Source organism: Mesoplodon mirus (assembly GCF_964341445.2).
Source record: "Mesoplodon mirus genome assembly, chromosome: 9".
Classification (NCBI taxonomy): Eukaryota; Metazoa; Chordata; class Mammalia; order Artiodactyla; family Ziphiidae; genus Mesoplodon; species Mesoplodon mirus.
Genome location: NC_138985.1, coordinates 20,739,565 through 20,761,428, shown reverse-complemented (window position 1 = coordinate 20,761,428; position 21,864 = coordinate 20,739,565). Strand labels below are relative to the sequence as shown.

General features: G+C 51.4%; 1 protein-coding gene across 7 annotated transcripts in view; it reads left to right on the top strand.

Annotated features, from left to right (window-relative positions):
- The window catches only part of ATXN7L1 (ataxin 7 like 1), a gene marked incomplete at its 5' end in the record, with an annotated part of 244,928 nt that overhangs the window by 67,086 nt on the left and 155,978 nt on the right, over positions 1-21,864 (top strand). For 6 of the 7 annotated variants that reach the window (XM_082631883.1, XM_082631879.1, XM_082631878.1 and 3 more), the window contains one exon: positions 19,329-19,433. In XM_082631883.1, coding sequence (XP_082488009.1) covers positions 19,329-19,433 — 105 coding nt within the window. Of the gene's footprint in view, positions 1-19,328; positions 19,438-21,864 lie in introns of all 7 variants that reach the window. The other variant, XM_082631875.1, reaches the window with a different exon arrangement.

Genomic DNA, 21,864 nt, shown 5'->3' with positions numbered 1-21,864 from the left:
GGCCCAGCAGTCTCCTCTTCCCTGCACTGAATCACCACGGGTGCCATCAGCTGCCAGCGTCCACACAGGAGGCGTGGGTGCCCCGCTTCCTGCCTCTAGCACCAGGGGCCCCTGCCAAGATCTTCTCTCTGCCCACAGAGGACCACCCTCTGAGAGCAAGCCCTTGCCACCTTGGCCCGAGTTCACTGCTCCCTCCTCCAGCTCCCTTTGCCCTTTCTGCCTGTTCTGCTAGGTTCCCACATCACTTCATACTGTCCTATTCTCTAATTGTCTGGCACAGTTTAGCCCGTTATTCTACCAGTACATTCTACTGTCTGGCTCGTTCATTGTTTTGAAAGCATCCGTTGTCCTAGCTGCACCCTCGTGTGGACGGTACTTCCTCTGAATAAATCAGTCCCTGGACATTTGCTAAATGCTACTCCACAGGCCTTTGCTTATAACCCTACCTGTTCCTGTCACTTCCCCGCCGGTCTCCTCTCCTCCGAGCCTCCGTCCTCTTTGCAAAGGCAGAAATGCCTGGGAGGGAAGAGTCAGCAGACTAGCGTTCACATGTTGGCTCCACCAGTTCCGAGCTGTGAGCCTGGCAGCAAATAGCTTCCCCTCTTTGAGCTTCTATTTCCTTATCTAGACAGTGGAGAGACCATTGCCCTTGCAGGGCTACTCTGAGAATTAAATGAAACAATCAGCGTAAAGCACTTAGCACAGTGCCTAGCGGGGAACAAATGAATGATAGCAAATGTTGGCTGCTGTGATGGATGTTGTTTTCAATAATGTTATCAATACGTTTTCCCCTTAAGACTCTAGCATAGCTCAGACCCTGGCCGGCACCTAACACATGGCATAAGTGTTTGTAGGAACGTCAGGTTAGCGTGCAGATGGTTTCATAGAGCTGCCCCAGAAGTTCTACCCTTTACTTGTTGCTTGCAAGGGGAGGCTGATTTCGTCTCGGATGAGAGGAGGGAGTGGGGGCATTTCCGTTCCTCGCCGACAAGAGCTCCCCTCTGCTCTGAACTTAATGCTGTTCTGCATCTTGTTTGGTGCAGGATGGGGTGTGCTGGCTCTTTACTCAGACACGCAAGCGCCTGGGACAGCTGGGCACAGGGCCCCGTTTCATCAGGCTTTTGTAGAGATAAGACAGCCAGGCCCTTCCTAGCCATTCACATCAGGGGCTTAGGGTTGCCTTTTCCTGGTTTGAGTTGGTCTCAGCATGGCTGTTTCTTGTCTTGAAGGGCTTTTCCTGGCACGTCCATGAGGGGAAGGCAGCCTGGGGGACCTGACAGGGTCTCCCGGGCAGAAGGGAGGCCAGGGCCACACCTGTCCAGCCCCAGGGCTGTGCCTGGGCCCAGGCGCCCTTGCTGAGGGCCGCTCTCTTCCTGTTCCTTTTACCCAAGGAGTTCTGGGTAAGGGGTGCTGCTGAAACCTGAAAAGGGTGACACCCGTCCCTCACCTGGGGTGGCCCCTTCCTGAGTTGCCTTCTGTGGTTGGCTGGAGGCCACTCAGCTGGGCCAGAGAGGGGCCTGAATATTCTTCTCCCGTCTCGTGCCTCTCTTTGCTGGAGAGGCAAGTCAGCAGACGTTTCTTAACCCCGTGATTTCCCTTCCCCCTCTCGGCTCATAAATGGTGAAAGTATGTAAGGTAATAGGCTGTTTTTATGGAAAGTGACCTTTGGGGGAGTCTAGCCCGGTGCTGGGTTGAACAGCTACATCAAAATCACAGGCCAAGCTTTGTTCCAACATCCAGATTCCTGGGACTCACCCCTAGAGTTTCTAAGTCAGTTAGTCTGGCTACAAGCCAGGAATCTGTACCTTAAAAGCTGAGAGATTCTGCCACTCAGCCAGGTATGGAACCACACACCTGGTCCCCCCGCCTTGTATCACCGGCCGGGGCAGGAGCAAGGGGGCGCTCTGGGGACCCAGAGAGGTCTCACACCTTGACGAGTTACTGACTGAGGCCTGAAGCCCCAGATACCACTTGAGCCCTGTCGTCTTCTCACAACAGCCAGGGCCCGAGCGGTCCCTCCACTGGATGGGATCTGGGTCACTGGGGTGATGGCCAGCCGTGGGGCACTGACTCAGGGGACCCCAGCAGCCCGTGGTGCCAGGGAAGCTGAGGAAGGAGCCAGGGCAGAGGAGAGGGCCTCTTCAACCATTCCTGGAAAAGGCATGCAGATTGAATGCACGTATGCCTTCACCCCTCCATCACCCCCATCCCCGGCCCCCCAGGACAGTGTCTGCGGCACCTCTACGACCCACCACTGCTGGCAGTTGGAGGGTGCGGTGTGTGGCCTGCCCTGGGGTCCGGTTAAGGGTCCACACTGAAGTTGGCTGGACAGTGACCCAACGGGGTAGATTTGACACAGAGGTAGAGTTGGGACGAGGTCGAAGTTTACCAAGCCCTGAGTACACGGAGCTCATTCGTCTTCTGATCTGAGCATTTGGTTCTTCTGGAAAGATGAGACTGTCCAAAGAGACCCGGCCCTGCCCCCAGGCAGTTTACACTGGGAAGCCTCTAGAATAGCAGGCACGAACCCCATGGAAATAGCCTGTGCATCTACATCGAAAACAGCATTTAAACCAGGAAATCAGAACTACGTGAGCTCTGGGCGGCCCTGGGACGGGCAGGCTGTGCTGGCTGCTGCAGGGAGCCTCCTGCCACCGGGAATCAAGGGCCCAGAGCCGCAGGCGCTCTGGGAAAGTGTCTTCCTACAGCCACTCTCCCCAGGGCAGACGGCATTTGAGCCCGGGGGACCGGCCGCAGGACTGTAGGGGCTGGAGGAGAAGGCCGTGTGGCCACTCCAGGGCCGGTCGTGTTCCAGGAAGGTGGGATCTTCTTTTTTTTCTGGGAAGTGAGAAGCAGCTTGATAGCACCATGAGAAAGCTTCCCCAGGCCTGCAGGCCTTAAGTAAATAAAAGCACAAAAATAGATTTTTCAGACTGTGTCCTTCTGGAGCATAGTAGGATTTCCTGAGAAATTGGATTGCGTTCTCCCTGACTCACCTGACTGCTGAGTGGAGAAATTCAGAGGAAACATGTATGTTTCCCTCAGCCGTATCTGCCGAAACGGGGCCGACTGCAGGGCTTACGGCCCTTAACGGGTGACCCTTTGAAAGGCAGCTGGGGGGCTGGGTCTGAACAGCAGGCTGGGGATTGGGGCTGAAGCTTAGCTGGGCCACCCCTGTACCTGAACCACCACTCTCAGGGAAGAGAAGGAGATTTATCGTGGAATCTCTGCCCTGCCTGGGCGTTGTAGGTTGGTTTCCTGCAGGTAGAGGCCACTGGTCAGTCCTCAGGAGAACCGGGGTGTTTTTCCAGCAGTGATGAGGGGTTGGCCCCAAAGCATCCACACCAAGTTGACCCCACTCCCCTTGGGTATCAAGACTGCGATCTGCTGGATGGCCAGCCCAGTGCTGGGGCTTAGGATACGACTGCAGAGCACAAAGCAGGTTTTCTCCTGAGCCAATCCATGAGGACTAGACATCAGAACACTATTAGCATCTTGCTTACCTGGGTTTTCAGAAACCAGGCTTCAACTGGCCCCAGTCCATCCAAGGACCTAAATAGAGTGCGCTGGGCCACTTTCGATGGAGTCTGGGTTCCAGCATGGAACTTTATTATGGGAGAGAACCAGTGGAGCGCTGGTATACTGGCTCTCTGCGCAAATTTCAGAGCCCTGATTTGTAGGCTTTGCCTTGCCAGGGTGCAGATACTCTCACTATGGTGAATTTCAAACAACGAATGTGAAGTGGCTAAATGTGGAGTTGGGAAGAGAGGTACGCAGTTGGCTCCAGACCACTACTGGACTATGTCCCTGACTCAGAGATCCAAAGAGCTTACAAGTAGAGGTACCTAAGAGGGGTACACTGAACCACATGCTAGGGGTACCCGCAGTGGCCCCTCTACATGTACAGAAAACTCCTACCCCTTGGGCAAGAGAACCTTTTAACCATCATGAGGATCCATATCACCCAACTAAGACTGGATGTACTGTTGAGTGTCTCCATGTTAGTAGTTTCCATGATAGGACAGTGATTGGACACATTGTTTGGGTTTATCACATACCTTGAGGAGTTTGCTAAAAGTGCATCCTCCTGGGCTCCACCCCCAGAGAATCTCACTCCATAGATCTGGGATAGGGTCTAGGCATCTACATTCGACACCCAAGTTACAGGTTAAATTCACACCTTGAGAAATCCTCAGCTACTGTTTACTCACCCTGTGGCTTCCATGACTGAAAGTTCAAGCTCTGGTGGCTTTTAACATAATTACTTCATTTTCAACACTCACTGTTTTGTTCCAGTGAAACAGAATTGTTTTCTTAAAGTCCCACCATGCAAAATTAGATTCCAGATTATAGTAATAGCTAACACTTATCGAGAGCTTTCCAAGCACCAGACATCAAATGTGTGTGCCTCATCTCATACTGACAACCATCCTATTATTACCATCCCCATTTTGTGGATGAGGAAACTGAGGCCAGAGGAATTTTCCAAGGAGGTGGTGCCAGGAATAAAATCCAGGCAAGCCGACTCCAGAACCTGCCTTCCAAGCATGACACCGAACTATCTCTGTAAAGTACTGTTCCTCTGCGAGGCTTTGACTTTTGACTTAGCTAGTTCAAGCTAAAGTTCAGTTCGATTTCGTGGGCATTTGAATGCCTATAAGATGCTGGCACTGGCGTAACTCACTTCATTTAATCCTCCCAGCAACCTTGTGGGGAAGATATGCTACTATTTTCCAGAAAAGGAAATGCACATCCAGAGAGGCTCTGTGGCTTGGCCAGTGTTGCACAGAGGGCAGGGCGGGAGTGAGCTGCTCATCCCACACACAGCCCTGCAGCTACGCCACCTGTTTCCTGGGTGGTTCCTTCGTCTAAAGTTAGGCGGTGGAGGCATTGGCACTCTTTTAAGCATTTGAGTTTGTTTCTGACAGTCTTAGTATCTCACTGTTAAATGTCTGAGTATATAAAACATTCGTGGACAAATGGGGGAAGATAGGTGTATCTATCTGTAAGCACCAGGTAGAGTGGGCTAAGTGTGGCCATAAATGCAAAGGACTATGCAAATATAGAGAAAGGGTTATTGTCTCTGCGGGAACCAGAGAAGGCTCCCTGGAGGAGGTTGCACTAAAGCTGGCCTGGAAGGTGAGTGTGGAGGGAGGGGTAAAGGAAGGGCAGTGATGGGGGAGGACGTGGTGGAAGCTGAACCTGGGACTCAAGGGTAGGGCTGGATCCCAGAGCCTCGGGAACCTCGCCGAGCGTCTGTGCCTTTTCTCCTCGGGCACAGAACCAGCTTCATGCTTGATTTGTGATTGAAGACATTGTGACTTTTCTCCTCCAGCTGATCGATCCTATTTTCCATTACATTCAAATAGCTTTCGGTAATCTTCTCTATGGTGGATTTTGTCAACCGGGGCCTCTGTGCTCAGAAGGCTGCCTGCTTTAGGCACCAGCGCATCTGAGTCGTTGCCAGGTGTGTGTGACTGGTTTTAGCAGCCTGGATGTGATGGATGCTCAAACACTTCTTTTCATTTTCTTAGAGCAGAGGTCCTTTCTGTCCCTCACGAGCACGGGTGCAGTGGCAGGTCCAGCTGGAGTCGCTCTGGCTCCCCTGTAAGCCCCCCTTTCCCAGGGGGATGCTTTGGGATATCTGTCAACAACTTCCTGCAGCCCAGCTGTCCCGATGGCTTGAATGCTTTGGACACTGATTCCCAGGGACATTAAGCAGTTCCTGCCGCTGCCCTCTGGGTATGCCAAGTGAACGCGTCTCGTAACAGAGCCAAATGGCACGTTTACCTCTGAGCTCTGGTGGCATCGTCTGGGTGATCACTGTAATCTTTGAAGGGCACACGCAGGCTCCATACCCTTGACAAACGGCCTTGGGAAAAAAAATATCACCGTCTCTTGGCCAGTTACAGATAAACCATGGCCAGAGCCAACTCTGCTTTGCACTTCAGAGCCACCGACAAGTGCCATAGCACCCAGGGGTCTCTTGCTATAAGTGCTCTGAATAGGAATCAGCTCACCGTTGCCTGGGACTCACCAGGACCCCCAAGCCCTGGGACTGCCTCGCGTTCCTGGCCACAGTCTGACAGATTCTGAGTGTGTACCTCTTCTTTGTCCCTGCATCTGCAAGCGGAGCATTGACAGAACCCTCACCGCTGAGCAGGGGCTGGCATGTCTGGGGTGGGCGTCTTCGTGACCTTCACCCCCCACTGCATGTTCCGCATGGCATTCGTGGCAATACCTTGATAGCCAAGGCCTGCCGTGGGGCAGTCTCCTGGAGGCCTCTGCTTGTGCCTTTAAAAATGTCACGTTTGGGGCTTCCCTGGTGGCGCAGTGGTTGGGAGTCCGTCTGCCGATGCAGGGGACACGGGTTCATGCCCCGGTCCGGGAAGATCCCACATGCCGCGGAGCGGCTGGGCCCGTGAGCCATGGCCGCTGAGCCTGCGTGTCCGGAGCCTGTGCTCCGCAACGGGAGAGGCCACAACAGTGAGAGGCCACAGCAGTGAGAGGTCCGCGTACCGCAAAAAATAAATAAATAAATAAATAAATAAAAATAAAAATGTCACGTTTCCTGCATTCACAAGGCACCGCTGGTGGGCTTCGTCATGGACTCTGCTTTCAGTGTGGTCCGCAACACGTCATCCAAGAAATCACCCAGCTCGCTGTGCTGGGAGGGGTGGAGCATCCCTGTGGTAGAAGTGCCTGGCCCCGCCAGTCCATTTCGAAATTAATCTCTAAACAGTGACGGAAGGCCCAATAGGAAGTGCTGCTTTCATCGTTGCTCTGGTTTTAGCAGGGCTGTGAAAGCCCTCAGTGCGCATGGTTTGACTCCCGCGGACAGCCTGGGACCCCCGGCCCGCTCCTTCGCCCCGGGCTCTTGATATTGTTTTCCTCAAGATGGAATGAAAGCCTCCGGGCCCATGCTTCTCAAGAAGCAAGATGGCAGACAGAGGTGTGCCTCAGAGCAGCCTTTTTTGAAGCCTACAGTCTATTCAGATTTCAGAGAGAAGGCTACATCCAAGGAGGACTTCGATTCCGACTCCCGCTTGGCTCCTGCCGTGTGAATGGAACAGACGGCGCTGTGCATGCGGCTGTCCCAGGCGGTTCACAGTGCAGCCCCTGAAAACCAGCTGATGGTTTTTGCTATTGTCTAGGTTCTTTTTTTTTTCCTTCTTTTTAAAATTTTTATTTATTTTTGTAAAGCCATGTCTCAGCCTTGTCACCCCAAAATGTAGCATTTGTAGCAATAAAACAGGCTGAGACTGAGTTAAGTCACCTCAGAACCACAGTGCTCAAAACTATAGTGCTTCCTAAGATAGGAAGAGATGACAGACATAAAAAGATAGAGATTAGAGAGAGAGAGATATGATAGATAAGACACACAGGTAGATGAGATAAGAGACAGAGAGAGATAGGGATAGAATAGATATGATAGATCAAGGTAGATGCCTCTTTTAATTTAATTTTTATTTTGTGTTGGGGTATAGTTGATTTACAATTTTGTTTCACGTGTACAGCAAAGTGAATCTGTTACACATACACATATATCCATTCTTTTTCAGATTCTTTTCTCATATAGGTTATTATAGGATATTGGGTAGAGTTCCCTGTGCTATCCAGTAGGTCCTTGTTGTCAAGATAGATGATTGATAGAGATGATAGGGATAGATGCTATCTTCTATATAGGTATTATCTCTATAGATAGAGAGATAGCCAGCCCTCACTAACTCTTCTTAAGAATAAACCACTCAGATTTTATGCTCTATTTATCTTTTATCTATTTATTCTATTTATTTATCTTTACAAAGGGGATTTCCTTTGTAACATGGGTGTGGCATCCTCCCTTTCTTCCCCTCCTCCTCACCCATTCTTCTCCTGTTCACTCCCTGATGGACCAGTCATTGTAACTGAGGAGCTGCAAGGGAACGAAGGGACCAGTTAATCTATCCTCCAGACTCAGCTTGCCACAAGAAAGTGGACCATCTCCTATGAAAAGAGATGTTTTCATTGATTTCCCTTGACCCATTTAAGTTGTTCTTAATAGCACCGTTCTGTTCAGTCTGGAAATTCTCTTTGACCAAAGCCACTGCCTTGTTCCCTGAAATATGGCACCTACCTCCCCGTCACAGAGGTCTCTCTTGGGTGGAGGTGGAAAGAGGAAAGGCATCACAGACTGTGCCAGGGGACCCAACCTGGACCCTGGAGATGCCCCGGGATGGAGGTGGGAGGAGTCACCCCCAAATCAGCTGGAAACTGGCCTCACACAGACAAGCTCTGAAACTTCTCTGACCAGGGAGGCCCAGGGGAGGAAAAGCCTGTTCCAGAGAAACAAAGCAAGGCCCACTTAGGAAGCACTGCGGAAAAATGCCCAGGGAGGCCTCCTGGGTTTATGAAAACAAATATTATCTCAACTATAGTTCTCAGGTGGATGGTAATGCAGACATAAAGATTTAAGTGAGCATTTAAGCTTGTAAATGACCCAGGCAGGAGAGCCTGGGAAGGAAGGGAGCCTGGGATGACGTGTGACCTTTCCAAAGCATCGCAGACCCCTCCACTTGTCTACTCTTTAAGTGTCACAAGGCAGGAAAGCCCAGGAAGGGACTAGAACTTTCCCCAATATGTTGATGCTTCTCTTCTCTCTCTAACTGAATCAGAGTGAACTAAACAGTCTGTACTTCCAGGCCCTTGTTGAACGTGCTGTACCCATCCTGTCCCCTACACAGAATTTCTCCCTGGCTGGGCCAGGGCACGGGGGCCAACTTGGTGAGGGGCAAACGGGGGTGTCCTGTCCACGCAGCTCATCTCTAAGCCCAAGCAACCTTTGCCGTAAGAAGTGCTTTAGCCAGGTTACCTCCTCAGCACTCAGCATCCAGCCAAAGTGCTTACATGTTCCTCATCTGTCCTGCCGGCCAGAGGTGGGGATGTCAGGCCAGAAGCCACCAGCCCACCAGGCTGGAATGATGGACAGGGATGTGGCTGCTGGACAGGGTAGGAGCCTAGGTGTCCCTGCAGGTGCTTGAGAGAGAGAACCGGGGCTGGGTTGACACCCCGGGAATATTTTTAGGGGCAGTTTGTTGGCATTGTTGCCTAAGCCAGACATGGGCAAAGGGGAGCCCTTTACAGAATGGTTCTCTCGGCTACCAGGGTCATCACTGCCCAGCAGCCAGTCAGATCCTCTGTCGGATGGGCTGAGATGCCTCAGTGTGCCTTGGGCTCAGCCTGGCTGCTGAGTCCAGAGCTGAAACAGGAAGGGGTGGGAGGAGTCTGGATCTTCCAGGCCCTGCATCACCCACCGCCCTGATGTACAAGACCCATTGCACTCCCAGGGTGAGGAAATAGAAAATGGGACCAGAGGGAGCATCCAGGAAGCCCCCCTAAGCCCACCCCAAGCACTGGCTCTGGGTCGGGCGGTGGGGGCGGGGTGGGGTGCAGAGTAGCTATGTTTGCTGGGGAGGAAGGAGCCAGCCTTCATGAGCCTGGCACTCTGGGGTCAGGAATCCATCACGGGTGCACGACAGTGGCCGCCCGCGCACACCTCCTTCGTAGCTTCACGTAGCGCTTGTCTTCCAAGGAGCTCCCACCCAGAATGAATAGACAGATATAATCATTGACCTTGTGATCTTAGTTAGCTACATAGATATTAGGGCAATTTATTGTCGTCTACAACTTGCCCCTTTAACAGAAGAGAAAATGAAGGAATGTGGGAAATAAATCAACTTCTTGGGAACTTCAGCCTAGTTAGCTTATTAACATCTATTAAGGGGCCACCATGCGCCAGACTGATTGGCTGTGGACATGTTAAGGGCACTAAGTCATGATTCCTGTCTTCAGGAAGATGCCAGTGTGGTGGGAGGGGTGTAAACCGGTGACTCCAGTGCAGCCCTAAGAAAGCTCTGGTCACAAAGCCGAGGGTGGGCCGGGAGGGAGAGGAGATCCCACCTCCTCTCTGGGCTCCTGCAAAGGAGGCTTCCCAGAGGGTTGAGGCAGAAGCTCATAGATAATAACATGCTGTATTTTTACATCCTCCCCGTGTGCCAGTCCCTTCACAAACACGTCGTTTCACCCCAGATGAGAAAACAGAAGCTTAGAGGGGGTTATGGTGCCAACGGACAGAGGCAGGATTTGAACTCGAGGCTGCCTGAGCCCAGAGCCCAGCTCTCAGGCGCTGCGTTTTTCAAGGCCCGCCTCTCATAGTTGTTGTTCTCAACTCTGGACTCCGATCACCTCCAGGTCCAGCCGGCCCAGTCTCTCTCCCTTCCTTGGGGGGCTGGGGGAGGGGCAGGCCCGGGGGACGCCCCCCACCCCGGGACCCCGTGCGGCCCGCGGTCCTCCGTACACCATGAGCGGCCGTCTGTAGAGGCCCGTCTCCTGCAGAGGGGGGGAATGGGCTGTCTCGTGGGGGCTTTGTGGACGGCTTGGAGGTGCAAGGGGTCGGTTCAGGCGGCAGAGTGGGGAGCGTCCACCTGCTCCAGGCCCCGCCCCTGGCTGCAGCCTGGCGAGGGAGCGCCCTGTGGCCCAGCCTCAGCTGGAAGACGCCGGGGCTTCTGAGTCCTTGGTTTATAAGAGAAGCAAGGCCCTGCGCCTGCTGCCAGCCCTGGCTGATGCCGGAGAGCTCGCCCGCGCCGCTTGCTGCTTGCTTTCCTAATCTTCCTGCTTCCCTTTACGTTTCCAGATTCCATGAAGCCCTCACAGTCAGGCCCCGGGTTTTCAGAGATCTGAAAGACGGAAAGGGACCACATTTTGTTCTTTTTGAATTTTCCTCGAGGGGAGTTCAACATTCTGCTGGGGGAATGGGAGGTGTCAGGTCTGAGGTCATTGCTTTGAAGACCCCAAATTGTTCTGTGACTTTAAGGGGAGTTGGGGGACACATAGAATCGCGCCATCAGAGCCAAGGAGAAAGGTATCCCCCCGCCTCATGCTTTCCATTTGACATAAGTGATTAAAATAGAGCTGGATATTCCACTAGCAGAGAGAAAAGACACATTAATAAAAACTGTATAATGAGTGTATTAAGATTAATGGGAGAAAGGAAGGCCTTTAGGACCAGCCTCTCCCAGTGTGAAAGGTGCTTCTACTGAGTGGCAGCCGTGTCCAGATGTGAATCCATGCTTGGAGGCAGCCATGTGTGTCCTTGAACCATGGTTACTGTTCTTCCCAGTCATCTCCTGTCTGAGTTTATGTAAGTGGAAGCCCTCGCATCAAAGCCACTGCCTGCCCAGCTCATCCTTTTGGTAGTTTCCCAAGGAAGTCCAGTGGCACCCGCTCTCCAGCCATCATCACAGGGTTGTCACATCCGTAGGTCCCACCAAGGTCTGTGGATCCGTTACCCACCACGGGCAGAGGCTCACGTTTACCTTCCTGGAGACGGCTCCGCGTGATGAAATCACATAATCTCAATGTTTGTCATTACCTTGTATTTTTAGAGTCCATTCAGAAGGGAAGCCTAATTTTAAAAGTGTATGAAACCGTTGTTATACTAGAGGCGTATGCTACCTTGACATTTTCATAATTCCTATAGCAACCAGGGTGGTTTCACAACCCCAGAAAAGACTTTGGGGGAAACTTGAGTCTGTTTTCTGGGGCTTTTTTTTTTTCCCAAGAAACTAACATTCAAAGTTGTCTGCTTTGCTGTCTTCCTTTTCCCGCTGCGGGATCTTCTGTAGCGAACACAGGCACCACTGATTGCTGATAAGCTGTCCCCCAGCCTTCAAAGCTAGTCTGCTTCTAGCTGCTTCTCTGTGCAGCCTGTGCTTGACTTGGCATTCCCATTTGCAAAGGGAAGGAATCACTCTTTCTTAAGTTTTTCATCTTTTGAGCTCTCACCAGTTCTTGCTTCGTAATGCCCAAGTCTTGAGCTTTGGAACGTGTCCAGGGGCAAATGCAAAAGTGCACAGAATCTAGTGTGATCCTGAAGCCACAAAACCAGCTGTCTTCCCATCTTAGAAACGAGTCCTGTACAGATAGCAAATTGGACATGTCACCCTGCCTTTTCCTTTACTTCAGCCGTTTTCTCGAAGTGAATACTGGATATAAAGGAAAGTTAATACACTCACGACTTTCCTTGTCGGAAGTGTTCCCCTCGGAAAGCTGTTTATAAAATGCTGCTCCCATTCTGCCAATTTCTTTTTCAGTATTGACTTAAGAAGCAGGTTATCAACTACACCAGAAAATCAGAGTTATTATTCTTTTTTTTAAATACATTTATATATTTATTTATTGCTTATTTTTGGCTGCGTTGGGTCTTCGTTGCTGTGCGCGGACTCTCTCTAGTTGTGGCGAGCGGGGGCTACTCTTCGTTGTGGTGTGAGGGCTTCTCATCGTCGTGGCTTCTCTTGTTGCGGAGCACGGGCTCTAGGAGCGCGGGCTTCAGTAGTTGTGGCACACGGGCTCTAGAGCGCAGACTCAGTAGTTGTGGCTCACGGACTTAGTTGCTCTGCGGCATCTAAGGGATCTTCCCAGACCAGGGCTCGGACCCGTGTCCCCTGCATCGGCAGGCAGATTCTTAACCACTGCGCCACCAGGGAAGTCCCACAGAGTTATTATTTTACCTTCGTAGGAACCATTCTGGTGTCCTAAACTTTCTCTTCTTCCACCCCAGCTGGGTTCTGTCCCCTGCATCCCTCCTCTGCCATCTGAGAGAGGAGAGGGGCAAAGGGGTGTGGGAGGGAGGTGTTCAGGGGAGTTGAAGCTGTGAGAGCCGGACTAGCCCTGTGGGAACCTAAGTGCTATGGGGAGGCAGGCCTAGGATGCCAGACGAAGACGATAACATGAATGCCATTGACGACTGACTCTGCTGCAGATGAGACTTCCACCAGAAGTAAAGGAAGAGAAGAAGTAAAGAACTGCCTGCTTTAAATAGGGGCACTGAGAATAGCCTGTGTGTGATCCATGTATAAGCAGCATTAATTTAATACTCTGAGCCTAATGTGTGAATAATCTCCATGAATAGCCCTTAAAGAGTAAGCATTAAGTTGACAGACGTTGAAGAGAACTTAATTCTCCACTCCAACATCCCCCCCCTCCCCCTCCCCCAGCCCCCTTCTCACCACCAGAGCTGGACAAGTGGCAGCCTTTTTGTGCTCATTTGATACAGAAAGTGATCCGTATGTTTACCTGGCTCTGTTGTGCGTATGTTTTGGGGTTAATGATCAATATCATTACCATAATTTTATATTAATATAATGATTTCCTCCCAAGTGCACAGAAGCCTTTCTGCATCCAGTGTGGCAGATGACAGATATAATTTTCTCCATTTCTATAACTAAGGAAATTGATCCAGGGAGGAGTGATGGTGGGTGCTAGTCAGTGGTGTGCTGGTAAATATTTTCACAGCTAGCTCTCCAAGAGAAGCAGCCCTGGTTTGTAGTGGATGCTGATTACCATGGTGTAAATACTCCCACCTTGGCTGATTCAGGCCACCAACATGCCTCTCTGAATACAGAGTTAGGAAGAGATACAATCAGCTCCTGTGAGCTGGCACGGCACACTCCAGAGTATAATTGGCACAAATTCATGGCTTCAGACTCCCAGGTGACTCCTAAGGACCAGCTCCAACCTCTGTAAATACCCAGTTAACTCTCAGGCTCAGCTCAGCCTCTAACTCAGTGGATTGCCTTGAAGAGTGTTTTTCACACTTTGAGTTGTGACCCATTAAAGGGTCAAGAAGTTAATTTCAAGATCTTAGTGAGCTGGGCTTCCCTGGTGGCGCAGTGGTTAAGAATCCGCCTGCCAACACAGGGGACACGGGTTCAAGCCCTAGTCCGGGAAGATCCCACACACCGCAGAGCAACGAAGCCCGTGCACCACAACTACTGAGCCTGCGCTCCAGAGCCTGTGCTCTGCAACAAGAGAAGCCACCGCAGTGAGAAGCCCGCGCACTGCAGCGAAGAGTAGCCCCCGCTCGCCACAACTAGAGAAAGCCCGCACATGGCAAGAAAGACCCAACGCAGCCAAAAATAAATAAATAAAATAAATAATAATAAAATTAAAAAAAAAAGATCTCAGTGAGCATTTTTTTCAATGAAATAGAACAGAATAAAATAAAATGAGTAGACCAGAACATATCAGAGTGTAATGTATATGTTCCAACGAGAGATGATGGATAGATGGATGAGTGGATAGATAGGTAGATAGATAGATAGATAAAATAGGTATGTATTTGTGTATAGTGAGTTGGGGTTAAAAAACAAAAAACAAAAAATACTGACCTAGAAGCAAGTGTACCTCTGTTTCCCCATCTGCAAAATGGAGCTATGGAGCTTGCTCTCACCCTGCCCATAATCAGGCCAGGAGGATGACTAAGGTCACCTCTGTGACAGTGCCATGGTGGTACTATCTGATCTCTCTGATCAACAGTTGATTCATTTGCAGGGGCAAAATGGGGCAAAACAGACAGGCGTGGCTTTGTCTGTTTGGGAGATGGATGAACACTGTGACGGGCACAGTCCCATCACCTTTATGCACGTTTTCTCGGGGCCTGACCACAGCCTAGAGAGTGTCCTCCCAGTGGCCCTCAGCCCTCATCTGTCCACACAGTGTGCAATGGTGTACTTGCACACACAGGAAATTCTGCAGGTTGGAGGGAACGCTGAGGTTCCCCGGGAGGCTGGCTGTGAGTGGTTACGCAGCAGAGTCAAAGAATGTGCTGGCTGGAGCAACTCTCCCACTGGAGTGGGGAGAAGACCTTGACTAAAGCTTTTTCCACACGTTCTTCCGAATCCCTGGAGGAAGAAAATACAAAGCCAGGCAGCTTTTATGAGCCTTCACAGCAACCCCATGAGGCAAGAACTGTGAGCCCCGTTTTATGGAAGAGGAAACTGACACTCAGAAAGGTTAGGCACCTGCCCTGAAGTTGCACAGCAAAGCAAAGGACACTGTGCTCTAAATCCCTCCTTCTGACCCCAGGCCTGTGCAAACGCCAGAGGCTCCCTCGGAGCCTGTTAGTCATCCATGGAAGCGTTCCAGACTGGTTTCTTCATCTTTGAAATGAGATCTAGCTCTTATGAAACATGTGGCCTTTTGCTGAGATGGGAGCGTGGGCTGTAGAGTAGGAATCTCATCCTACTTTAAAGATCACTGCCTTGGGATCTCTTACCTTTGTTTCCTTGCCTGGTAAGTGGGATGATAGCAACTTTGTGGGTTAGTTATGAGGATTAACTAAGATGATGTTATGAGATAGCAAAGTCTGGAAGGATATATCTTAACATGCCAAGAGTGGTTATCCCGAGGTGGTGTCATTACAGGTGGTTTCACTTTTCCCTTTTCTTCCCATCTTTGTTCAGTGGTGTACTGGTAACTGTTTCACAACGCGGCTTTCCAAAGAAAAGAGATTTGTAGTGCCCATTTCCGTGGTGTAAATATTCTCACCAGGGCTGATTTCAAGTTACCACCTTGATCTCACTGAACGAGTTCAGATACTTGCACAGTTGGCTCTCGAAAGCTGGTACAAGCCCACGTCAACACACCCCTGTTTTAAACTGTGAGCTGCAAGCTCTATTGGGGTGGTAAATTGAGAGAGAGAGAGGGAGAATTAATAATAGGATGCCTAGCCTGACGCCAGACATAGTAGTTTCCAGTTCTCCCCAGCCTTTCTTCCTCATCCCCAAGCAGACAGCACATGGCCCGAGATGGCCTGGCCCCGCGAAGTGGTGGTTCTTCTGAGAAGCCAGGTGCCCTTATCTTGCTCCCCATCTGCCAGGCTCTCCCAGAGCCTGGGCAGCCTGTTGAGGAGATTCTAAGTTCTGATCACCAAGGAATAATCAAGTAGGCCAGCAGGTCCTCTCAGTTTCCACAGGAGACACGCTCTGAGAAGACGTGTGCATGGTTGAAACTGCCCTGGAGGAAACCAAGGAGAGTCCCAGTGCAGTGAAGGGCCTAGAGTAGGACACCCCCAGGGTGGCCCGTCTCTGACCAGCCTAACCTTCACCTTCAACTCTTGACCTAGAGGTGCGTGTAGTGGGTGGGGTCTACAGGTTCCTGGAGGCATCCTGAAATGGGACAGCAGCTGGAGGCCTGTCAGGCCTTGGGCACGTCCTCAGGCGCGCACGACAAAGGTGCAGAGGTGTGTTCCTCGCCCACACCTCTCAGCCTCCCTTACTCCACACAGCTTCTGGTGCAGAGTAGGTGCTCAAGAAACTTTTGTGAATGCGCTTTTTTGGTTTTTTTAATTAATGCATTTCTTTCATGCCTTTATAGCCTGATCTATTGCAGAAAGGCTGGAAGGCAGCTCAGGAAATGCTGTTGAATAAATAAATGTCTTAGCCCTTGCCAGCTCCTGGTTTCACATGTTCCTGGATAGAAATGTGACTAAATCTAAATGAGATGCAAAGTGTTAATAAAGATTGCCAGTGATTTTTTTTTAATTTCTTCTGGCTTTTCTGTATTTTTCATATGTACCCTCAGAGAACATGGATCACTTTTGTTATTTTAAAAAAAGTCTATATATTATAAAAATAATCTGTAAATAAAATGTAAAGCGGAAGTGGTGTCAGCAATGTGGGACTGGGTGCATCCTCTGTGCGCTGGGAGGCGCTGAAGCAAGGGCCCCGGACGCGCTGGGTGGGCCCGGCCTGGGCCTCCCCACGCCGCAGGCCTTTGTCACAGCTGGGTTCTCTCTCAGGCCTCCTCTTTCCACAGGCCTCCGCCTACCAGGCACTGACTAATAACGCTCCCCTCTGGTAATGTCTTAGTCAGAGTGGAAACAGAGGCGAGTCCTAGAGGGGAAATGATGGTCTGCGACCAGAGCCACAGATGATGCAGAGGCTCAGTGCGCCTGAGCCCCGGTCTGGCCTGCATCCCGCCGCAGGCGCGCGGGTTCCTCGCACGTGGAGGGCACCCAGCAATGGGGGCCCTTCCCACCCTTCCAGTCCAGCCTCCTCTGGGGCGGGGGTCTTGGCTCCCGGCCGCGTGACAAGTGTGTTGGTTCCATTTCCCTCTAAGCATCGGGGCTGCACTGGAAGCCTGTGTTGGCTTATAAATGAGCCGTGCCTGAATCAGAAGGAGCTTGGCTTCCCTGTGGCCTCGCCCTGCAGCTGGGGGAACCATCGTGCGCCTGGTGGTTTTCAGTCAAGACACAGGTTGAGTCTAAAAAACGAGGGCATGGGGGGCTGGGGAGAGGAAGCTCAGCTCTGTGATGCAAAGACTTTCATGCAGAACGTGTCTTTTATTTCCTCTGTCCGCCCTGCTCTCAGTGGCCCCGGAGCCAGTCAGCTAAGGAGGGGCCGGCAGAGTGCCCTCCACCCAACGGTGGGCGAGGAGTTATGGCCACCGAATCCTCCAAACTGACCCCCTACACACACACACCTTTCCTGAGACATAATTCACATATGCAATTTACCCGTTTAAAGCATGCTGTTCAGTGGTTTGTAGTATGTTTACAGCGTAGTGCAGCCATCACCCCTGTCAATCTTAGAACATTTTTATCACCCCCAAAAGAAACCCGTAGCCTTTAGCAATTGTCCGACAGTTCCCTCCAGGGCCCCCCACCCCCAGCCCAAGACAAGCACGAATCTGCTTTCTGTCTCTCTAGTTTTGCCTATTCTGGGCAGCTCATATAAATGGAATCATATAATCTGTGGGCTTTGGTGACTGGCTCCTTTCACTTAGCATATGTTTTCAAGGTTCATCCATGTTGTAGCAGGTATCAGTACTTCACTCTTTTTATGGCCAAATAATATCCCATTGTATGGATATATCACATCTCATTTATTTGTTCAGCAGTTGATGGGTATCTGGGTTGCTTCCACCCTTGGGCCGTTATGAATAATGCTACAGTGAACATGCGTGGGCAGGTTTTTGTGTGGACCTACGTGACTGTGTCTCGTAGGCCACATAACTGATCTTTTAACAGTGTCCATCTGACTCTGTCACTTCTTTGCTTAAAAACCTTCAGTAGCGGGCCTCCCTGGTGGCGCAGTGGTTGAGAGTCCGCCTGCCGATGCAGGGGATGCGGGTTCGTGCCCCGGTCTGGGAGGATCCCATATGCCGCGGAGCGGCTGGGCCCGTGAGCCATGGCCGCTGGGCCTGCGCGTCCGGAGCCTGTGCTCCGCAACGGGGGAGGCCACAACAGTGAGAGGCCCGCATACCGCAAAAAAAAAAAAAAAAAAAAAAAAAAAAACCTTCAGTAGCGGGCCTCCCTGGTGGCGCAGTGGTTGAGAGTCCGCCTGCCGATGCAGGGGATGCGGGTTCGTGCCCCGGTCTGGGAGGATCCCATATGCCGCGGAGCGGCTGGGCCCGTGAGCCATGGCCGCTGGGCCTGCGCGTCCGGAGCCTGTGCTCCGCAACGGGAGAGGCCACAACAGTGAGAGGCCCGCATACCGCAAAAAGAAAAAAAAAAAAAAAAACCTTCAGTAGCTTCCCACCGATCTTAAAGTCAGGTTCAAAATCTCTTCCTTGGTCCACAAGGCTTATACCTTCTGGGCTCCCGCCTTGTTCTTCTGTTCCAGCCAAGAGGTTCTGCTGACACAGAATCTCCTTCCTCGGCAGACCTGGAACTTCCCTCTCCCTCCCCTGGCCTTTTCTTTCTCTAACCCCTCCTCAGGGAAGCCTCTCCAATGCCTCAGACAAGGTTAGGTCTACCTGCCACACACGCTCATGGGACCCTGTACATCTCCTCCTTAGGAGGTACCACTGTTACAGCCAAGTGATGACTTGTGTGATTCTGGTTAATTCTTCTCTTTTCTGCTCCAGCAGAGCAGGGCACTCGTTCTTGTTCACCAGTTATCCCTGGAACCCAGCATGGTCGGTGCCCGGCACACTTAGGCACTCGGTAAATCTTTGCCACATAAAGAATGGATAATGATGGCAGCCAACAAGCCACTTGTCTGGACACTTCCTTTTACCCTGGAGTCTCCCGCAGGTGATGGGGAACCCAGGCAGCTGCCGAGACCAGGATGACTCCTCTGTCTCTCCAGGCTTTCTCGCCCCGTCACTCACCTGGGAGGGCTCTGCCTACGCTGAAATGGGTTTGGAGGAGCTCCCCCATCCTAAAATGACTAGAGCCTCGTTGGGTCCCAGCTAACCCCAGGGCCCTCTTTCAGAACAGGGTCACTCCCCATAGCATGTGATTCCAGGCAGCCCAACCCCGCTGACCAAACCAACAGGGGTAGCCGTCTGTATGCAAGGAAAATAAGGAGGGGTTCTCTGAGTCACGGGCTTCCCTGAGAGTGGGGAACTGCATTAGGACAAACTGCTTTCCCTTTCGTAAAGATGATTGGCTTTCTGCGCGTCTTCTTTGGAAAACTGTCCTCGAGGAAATGCCAAGAAGAAACCGTCCACCTTCTGAGACTTGGTTGCTTTTTCAAAACAACCTGTTTTCCTTTCCCCCACAGATATGCACTTGTTTGGCCACTACCCAGCACACGACGACTTCTACCTCGTGGTGTGCAGTGCCTGTAACCAGGTCGTCAAGCCGCAGGTCTTCCAGTCCCACTGCGGTAAGTGGACTCCTGCACCGGCCAGTGTCCGACATCACGGAGGAACCGTCCCCTGTGGTCTGGCCCTGGGGCTGTCTTAGCCCAAGGCCATGGGTGAATTCCTCCTGGGGCTCTACCTCGGCTCCCAGGCTGCCTCTTTAGGAGCTGCAGTCCTTCTGCCTGCATGCTCAGTGCTGCCGGGACACCAGAGAGAAAGCCCCCCATTGTTTAGGTAGATGGGTGGTGGCCTCTGCAGGTGACGAAGGGGAGGGACAGTGGTGGCTCGGGCAGTCCCTCCTGCAGCCTCGCAACCTGACATTGGGTCCCCCTGAGAGAGGGCACGGTGGAGTCTCCCTGTATGGACACACAGGAGGGGTGGGTCCCGTGTGGGACCACTGGGGTGCTGCCCCCGAGAAATGCGTGTAGCAAAGCCCCAGGTTCGGCTTCTCCTCTTCCAAGAATCATCCTTGTTTAAAAAAAGCCAGGCCTGTTTGGGAACTCACTTTCCCTCTGTATCTTTACATCCTTGAAGTGAGAAATTCCCTTCAGCTGTTCCACGGCAAATGCTGGTCTCCTTCAGTGCAGGTGCTGTGTGGACTTACAACAGATAACCTCCACGAGGTTGCTCCCCTATAGCAAATAAGCAGCTACTGACCTGAGACAGGAAGTGACTTAACCTCTCTGAGTGGAGGTTTCCTCTCTTCACACGGGGCGTTGGACCAGCCAGTTTCCAAAGCTGTTGTCATCTGCTCTGAGTTCCAGAACAGTAGTTCCCAGTCTTTTGGTTTAAACTCTCCTCTTTTTCTCTTGAACGTAAAATCCAAATGCCCTTCTTTACCATTACATTTCAAAGCACATTAAATATTGTGCCTAAAAAAAAAAATCAAAGCAATTATAATATCAAATACGCTTTTGCAAATTACACGCTTCCCCTTCTCACACTCAGGATTTCTTATTTTACCCCACTGCAGTTATCACCATTCTGTAATAAACAGGTATAAAATAAAAGGAGATGGGCTTATTATCTAAACTCTCTAGTAAGTGTATTTGGGACTATAGAATAGTTATATATATCCTAATATCACTTATGAATATGTATATACCTATACGTCATTTACATAGCTGCATATATATGTATAACCTGCGTCTGTGTGTAAACTCTGGGTGTGTTTTGTGATTATAATATATAGAGAATCGAGGCTTCTGAGACTTTCTGACCTGCACAGGCATAGAGGCTCCTAGAAAGTGCCGTACAAAGAGCTCTGTTGAGAGGCCAGGTCTCCTGCCCCTCCTGGCCACAAGCTCTGGGACTTGGGGCTCCTTGCTAGATGTCTCAGTGTTTGGTTTCCTCATTTCTTCCACAAGAGGTGACTTCTGCAGGCGCTTCCAGCTCTAACGTTTTCGTTTCTGGCAGAATGAGCGTGACAGGAGCAAGTCGTGTGCTGGGCACGAGCTGATCTTCTTGCTTGATGCTCTGTAGCAAATGACCCTTCCTTCTCCCCGGAGGAGAGAAAAGGTCCAACCTCTCCCAGGGAGACTGTCAGAGGCCCGGCAGTGGTGCTACCAGCTGGGGTGACAGGAGAGGGAGTCAAGAGCAGAGCAGTGGCGAGAAGATCCCACCCAACTGCTGGGTCAGGGGGTGACTGTGGAGGCTCCGTGGCCCCTGCTTCTGTTTGTCTCATGAAGATGCCAAAAGGGATGGTCATTCATTCATTCATGGGATGTGCTGCTGTTCTGGGCACTGGGGCACAGCAGTGAACAAGACAGAAATCCCAGAAGCCGTCAGAACCTTCTCTGGGAACTTAATTCGCTGGCAGGAGGTACCCCCTAAAAGGGACCTGGGACCCCACTGTGCCCTGCAGAATTCCGCCCAAGGCAAGGCCTCACCTAGCCAGCTAAGGAGGCCTCTGGGGCTCGGCTGGGCTGAGACACGTGCCTCCCTCTGTCCTAGGCCTTTTGGTGCAGGAGCAAGTTGAGCTTAGGGGGAGAGCCAGGGGTTTTGTGGCCATCTCCTGAACAGTGGCAGTAAATTAGTTTGGGGGTTTGGGGTTACTGATCTCATCCCCCGAAGCCCCGTCTCCATTGAGCTTCTTGCTGAATCAGCTGACAAGCAGCGATGGGGACATGGCCACATCTCAGCAGATGGAGGCCCCTAAGCCTCCCTCGTCTTTCGGGTGCGTGTCCCGCAGATTCGCAGCCCACGTTTATCAAGGGCAGGAGAACACAAGGCAGAGCTCAGAACCAGAGCAACACTCCGGGGACAGTGAGGATTTCTTAGTTGCCCTAAAAATTCCTCCTATAGTGTCATAGTGTTTCCTTTTTTGCTCTTTTACCTCCTAAGACTAGCCTCGCTCTCATCAACAAGTTAACGAGAATGGCAGTGTGCTCAGTGCCGGGCGCCATGCTATATGCTTTCTTTATCTTTGAACATGTAATCCTAATCCTCTCAACA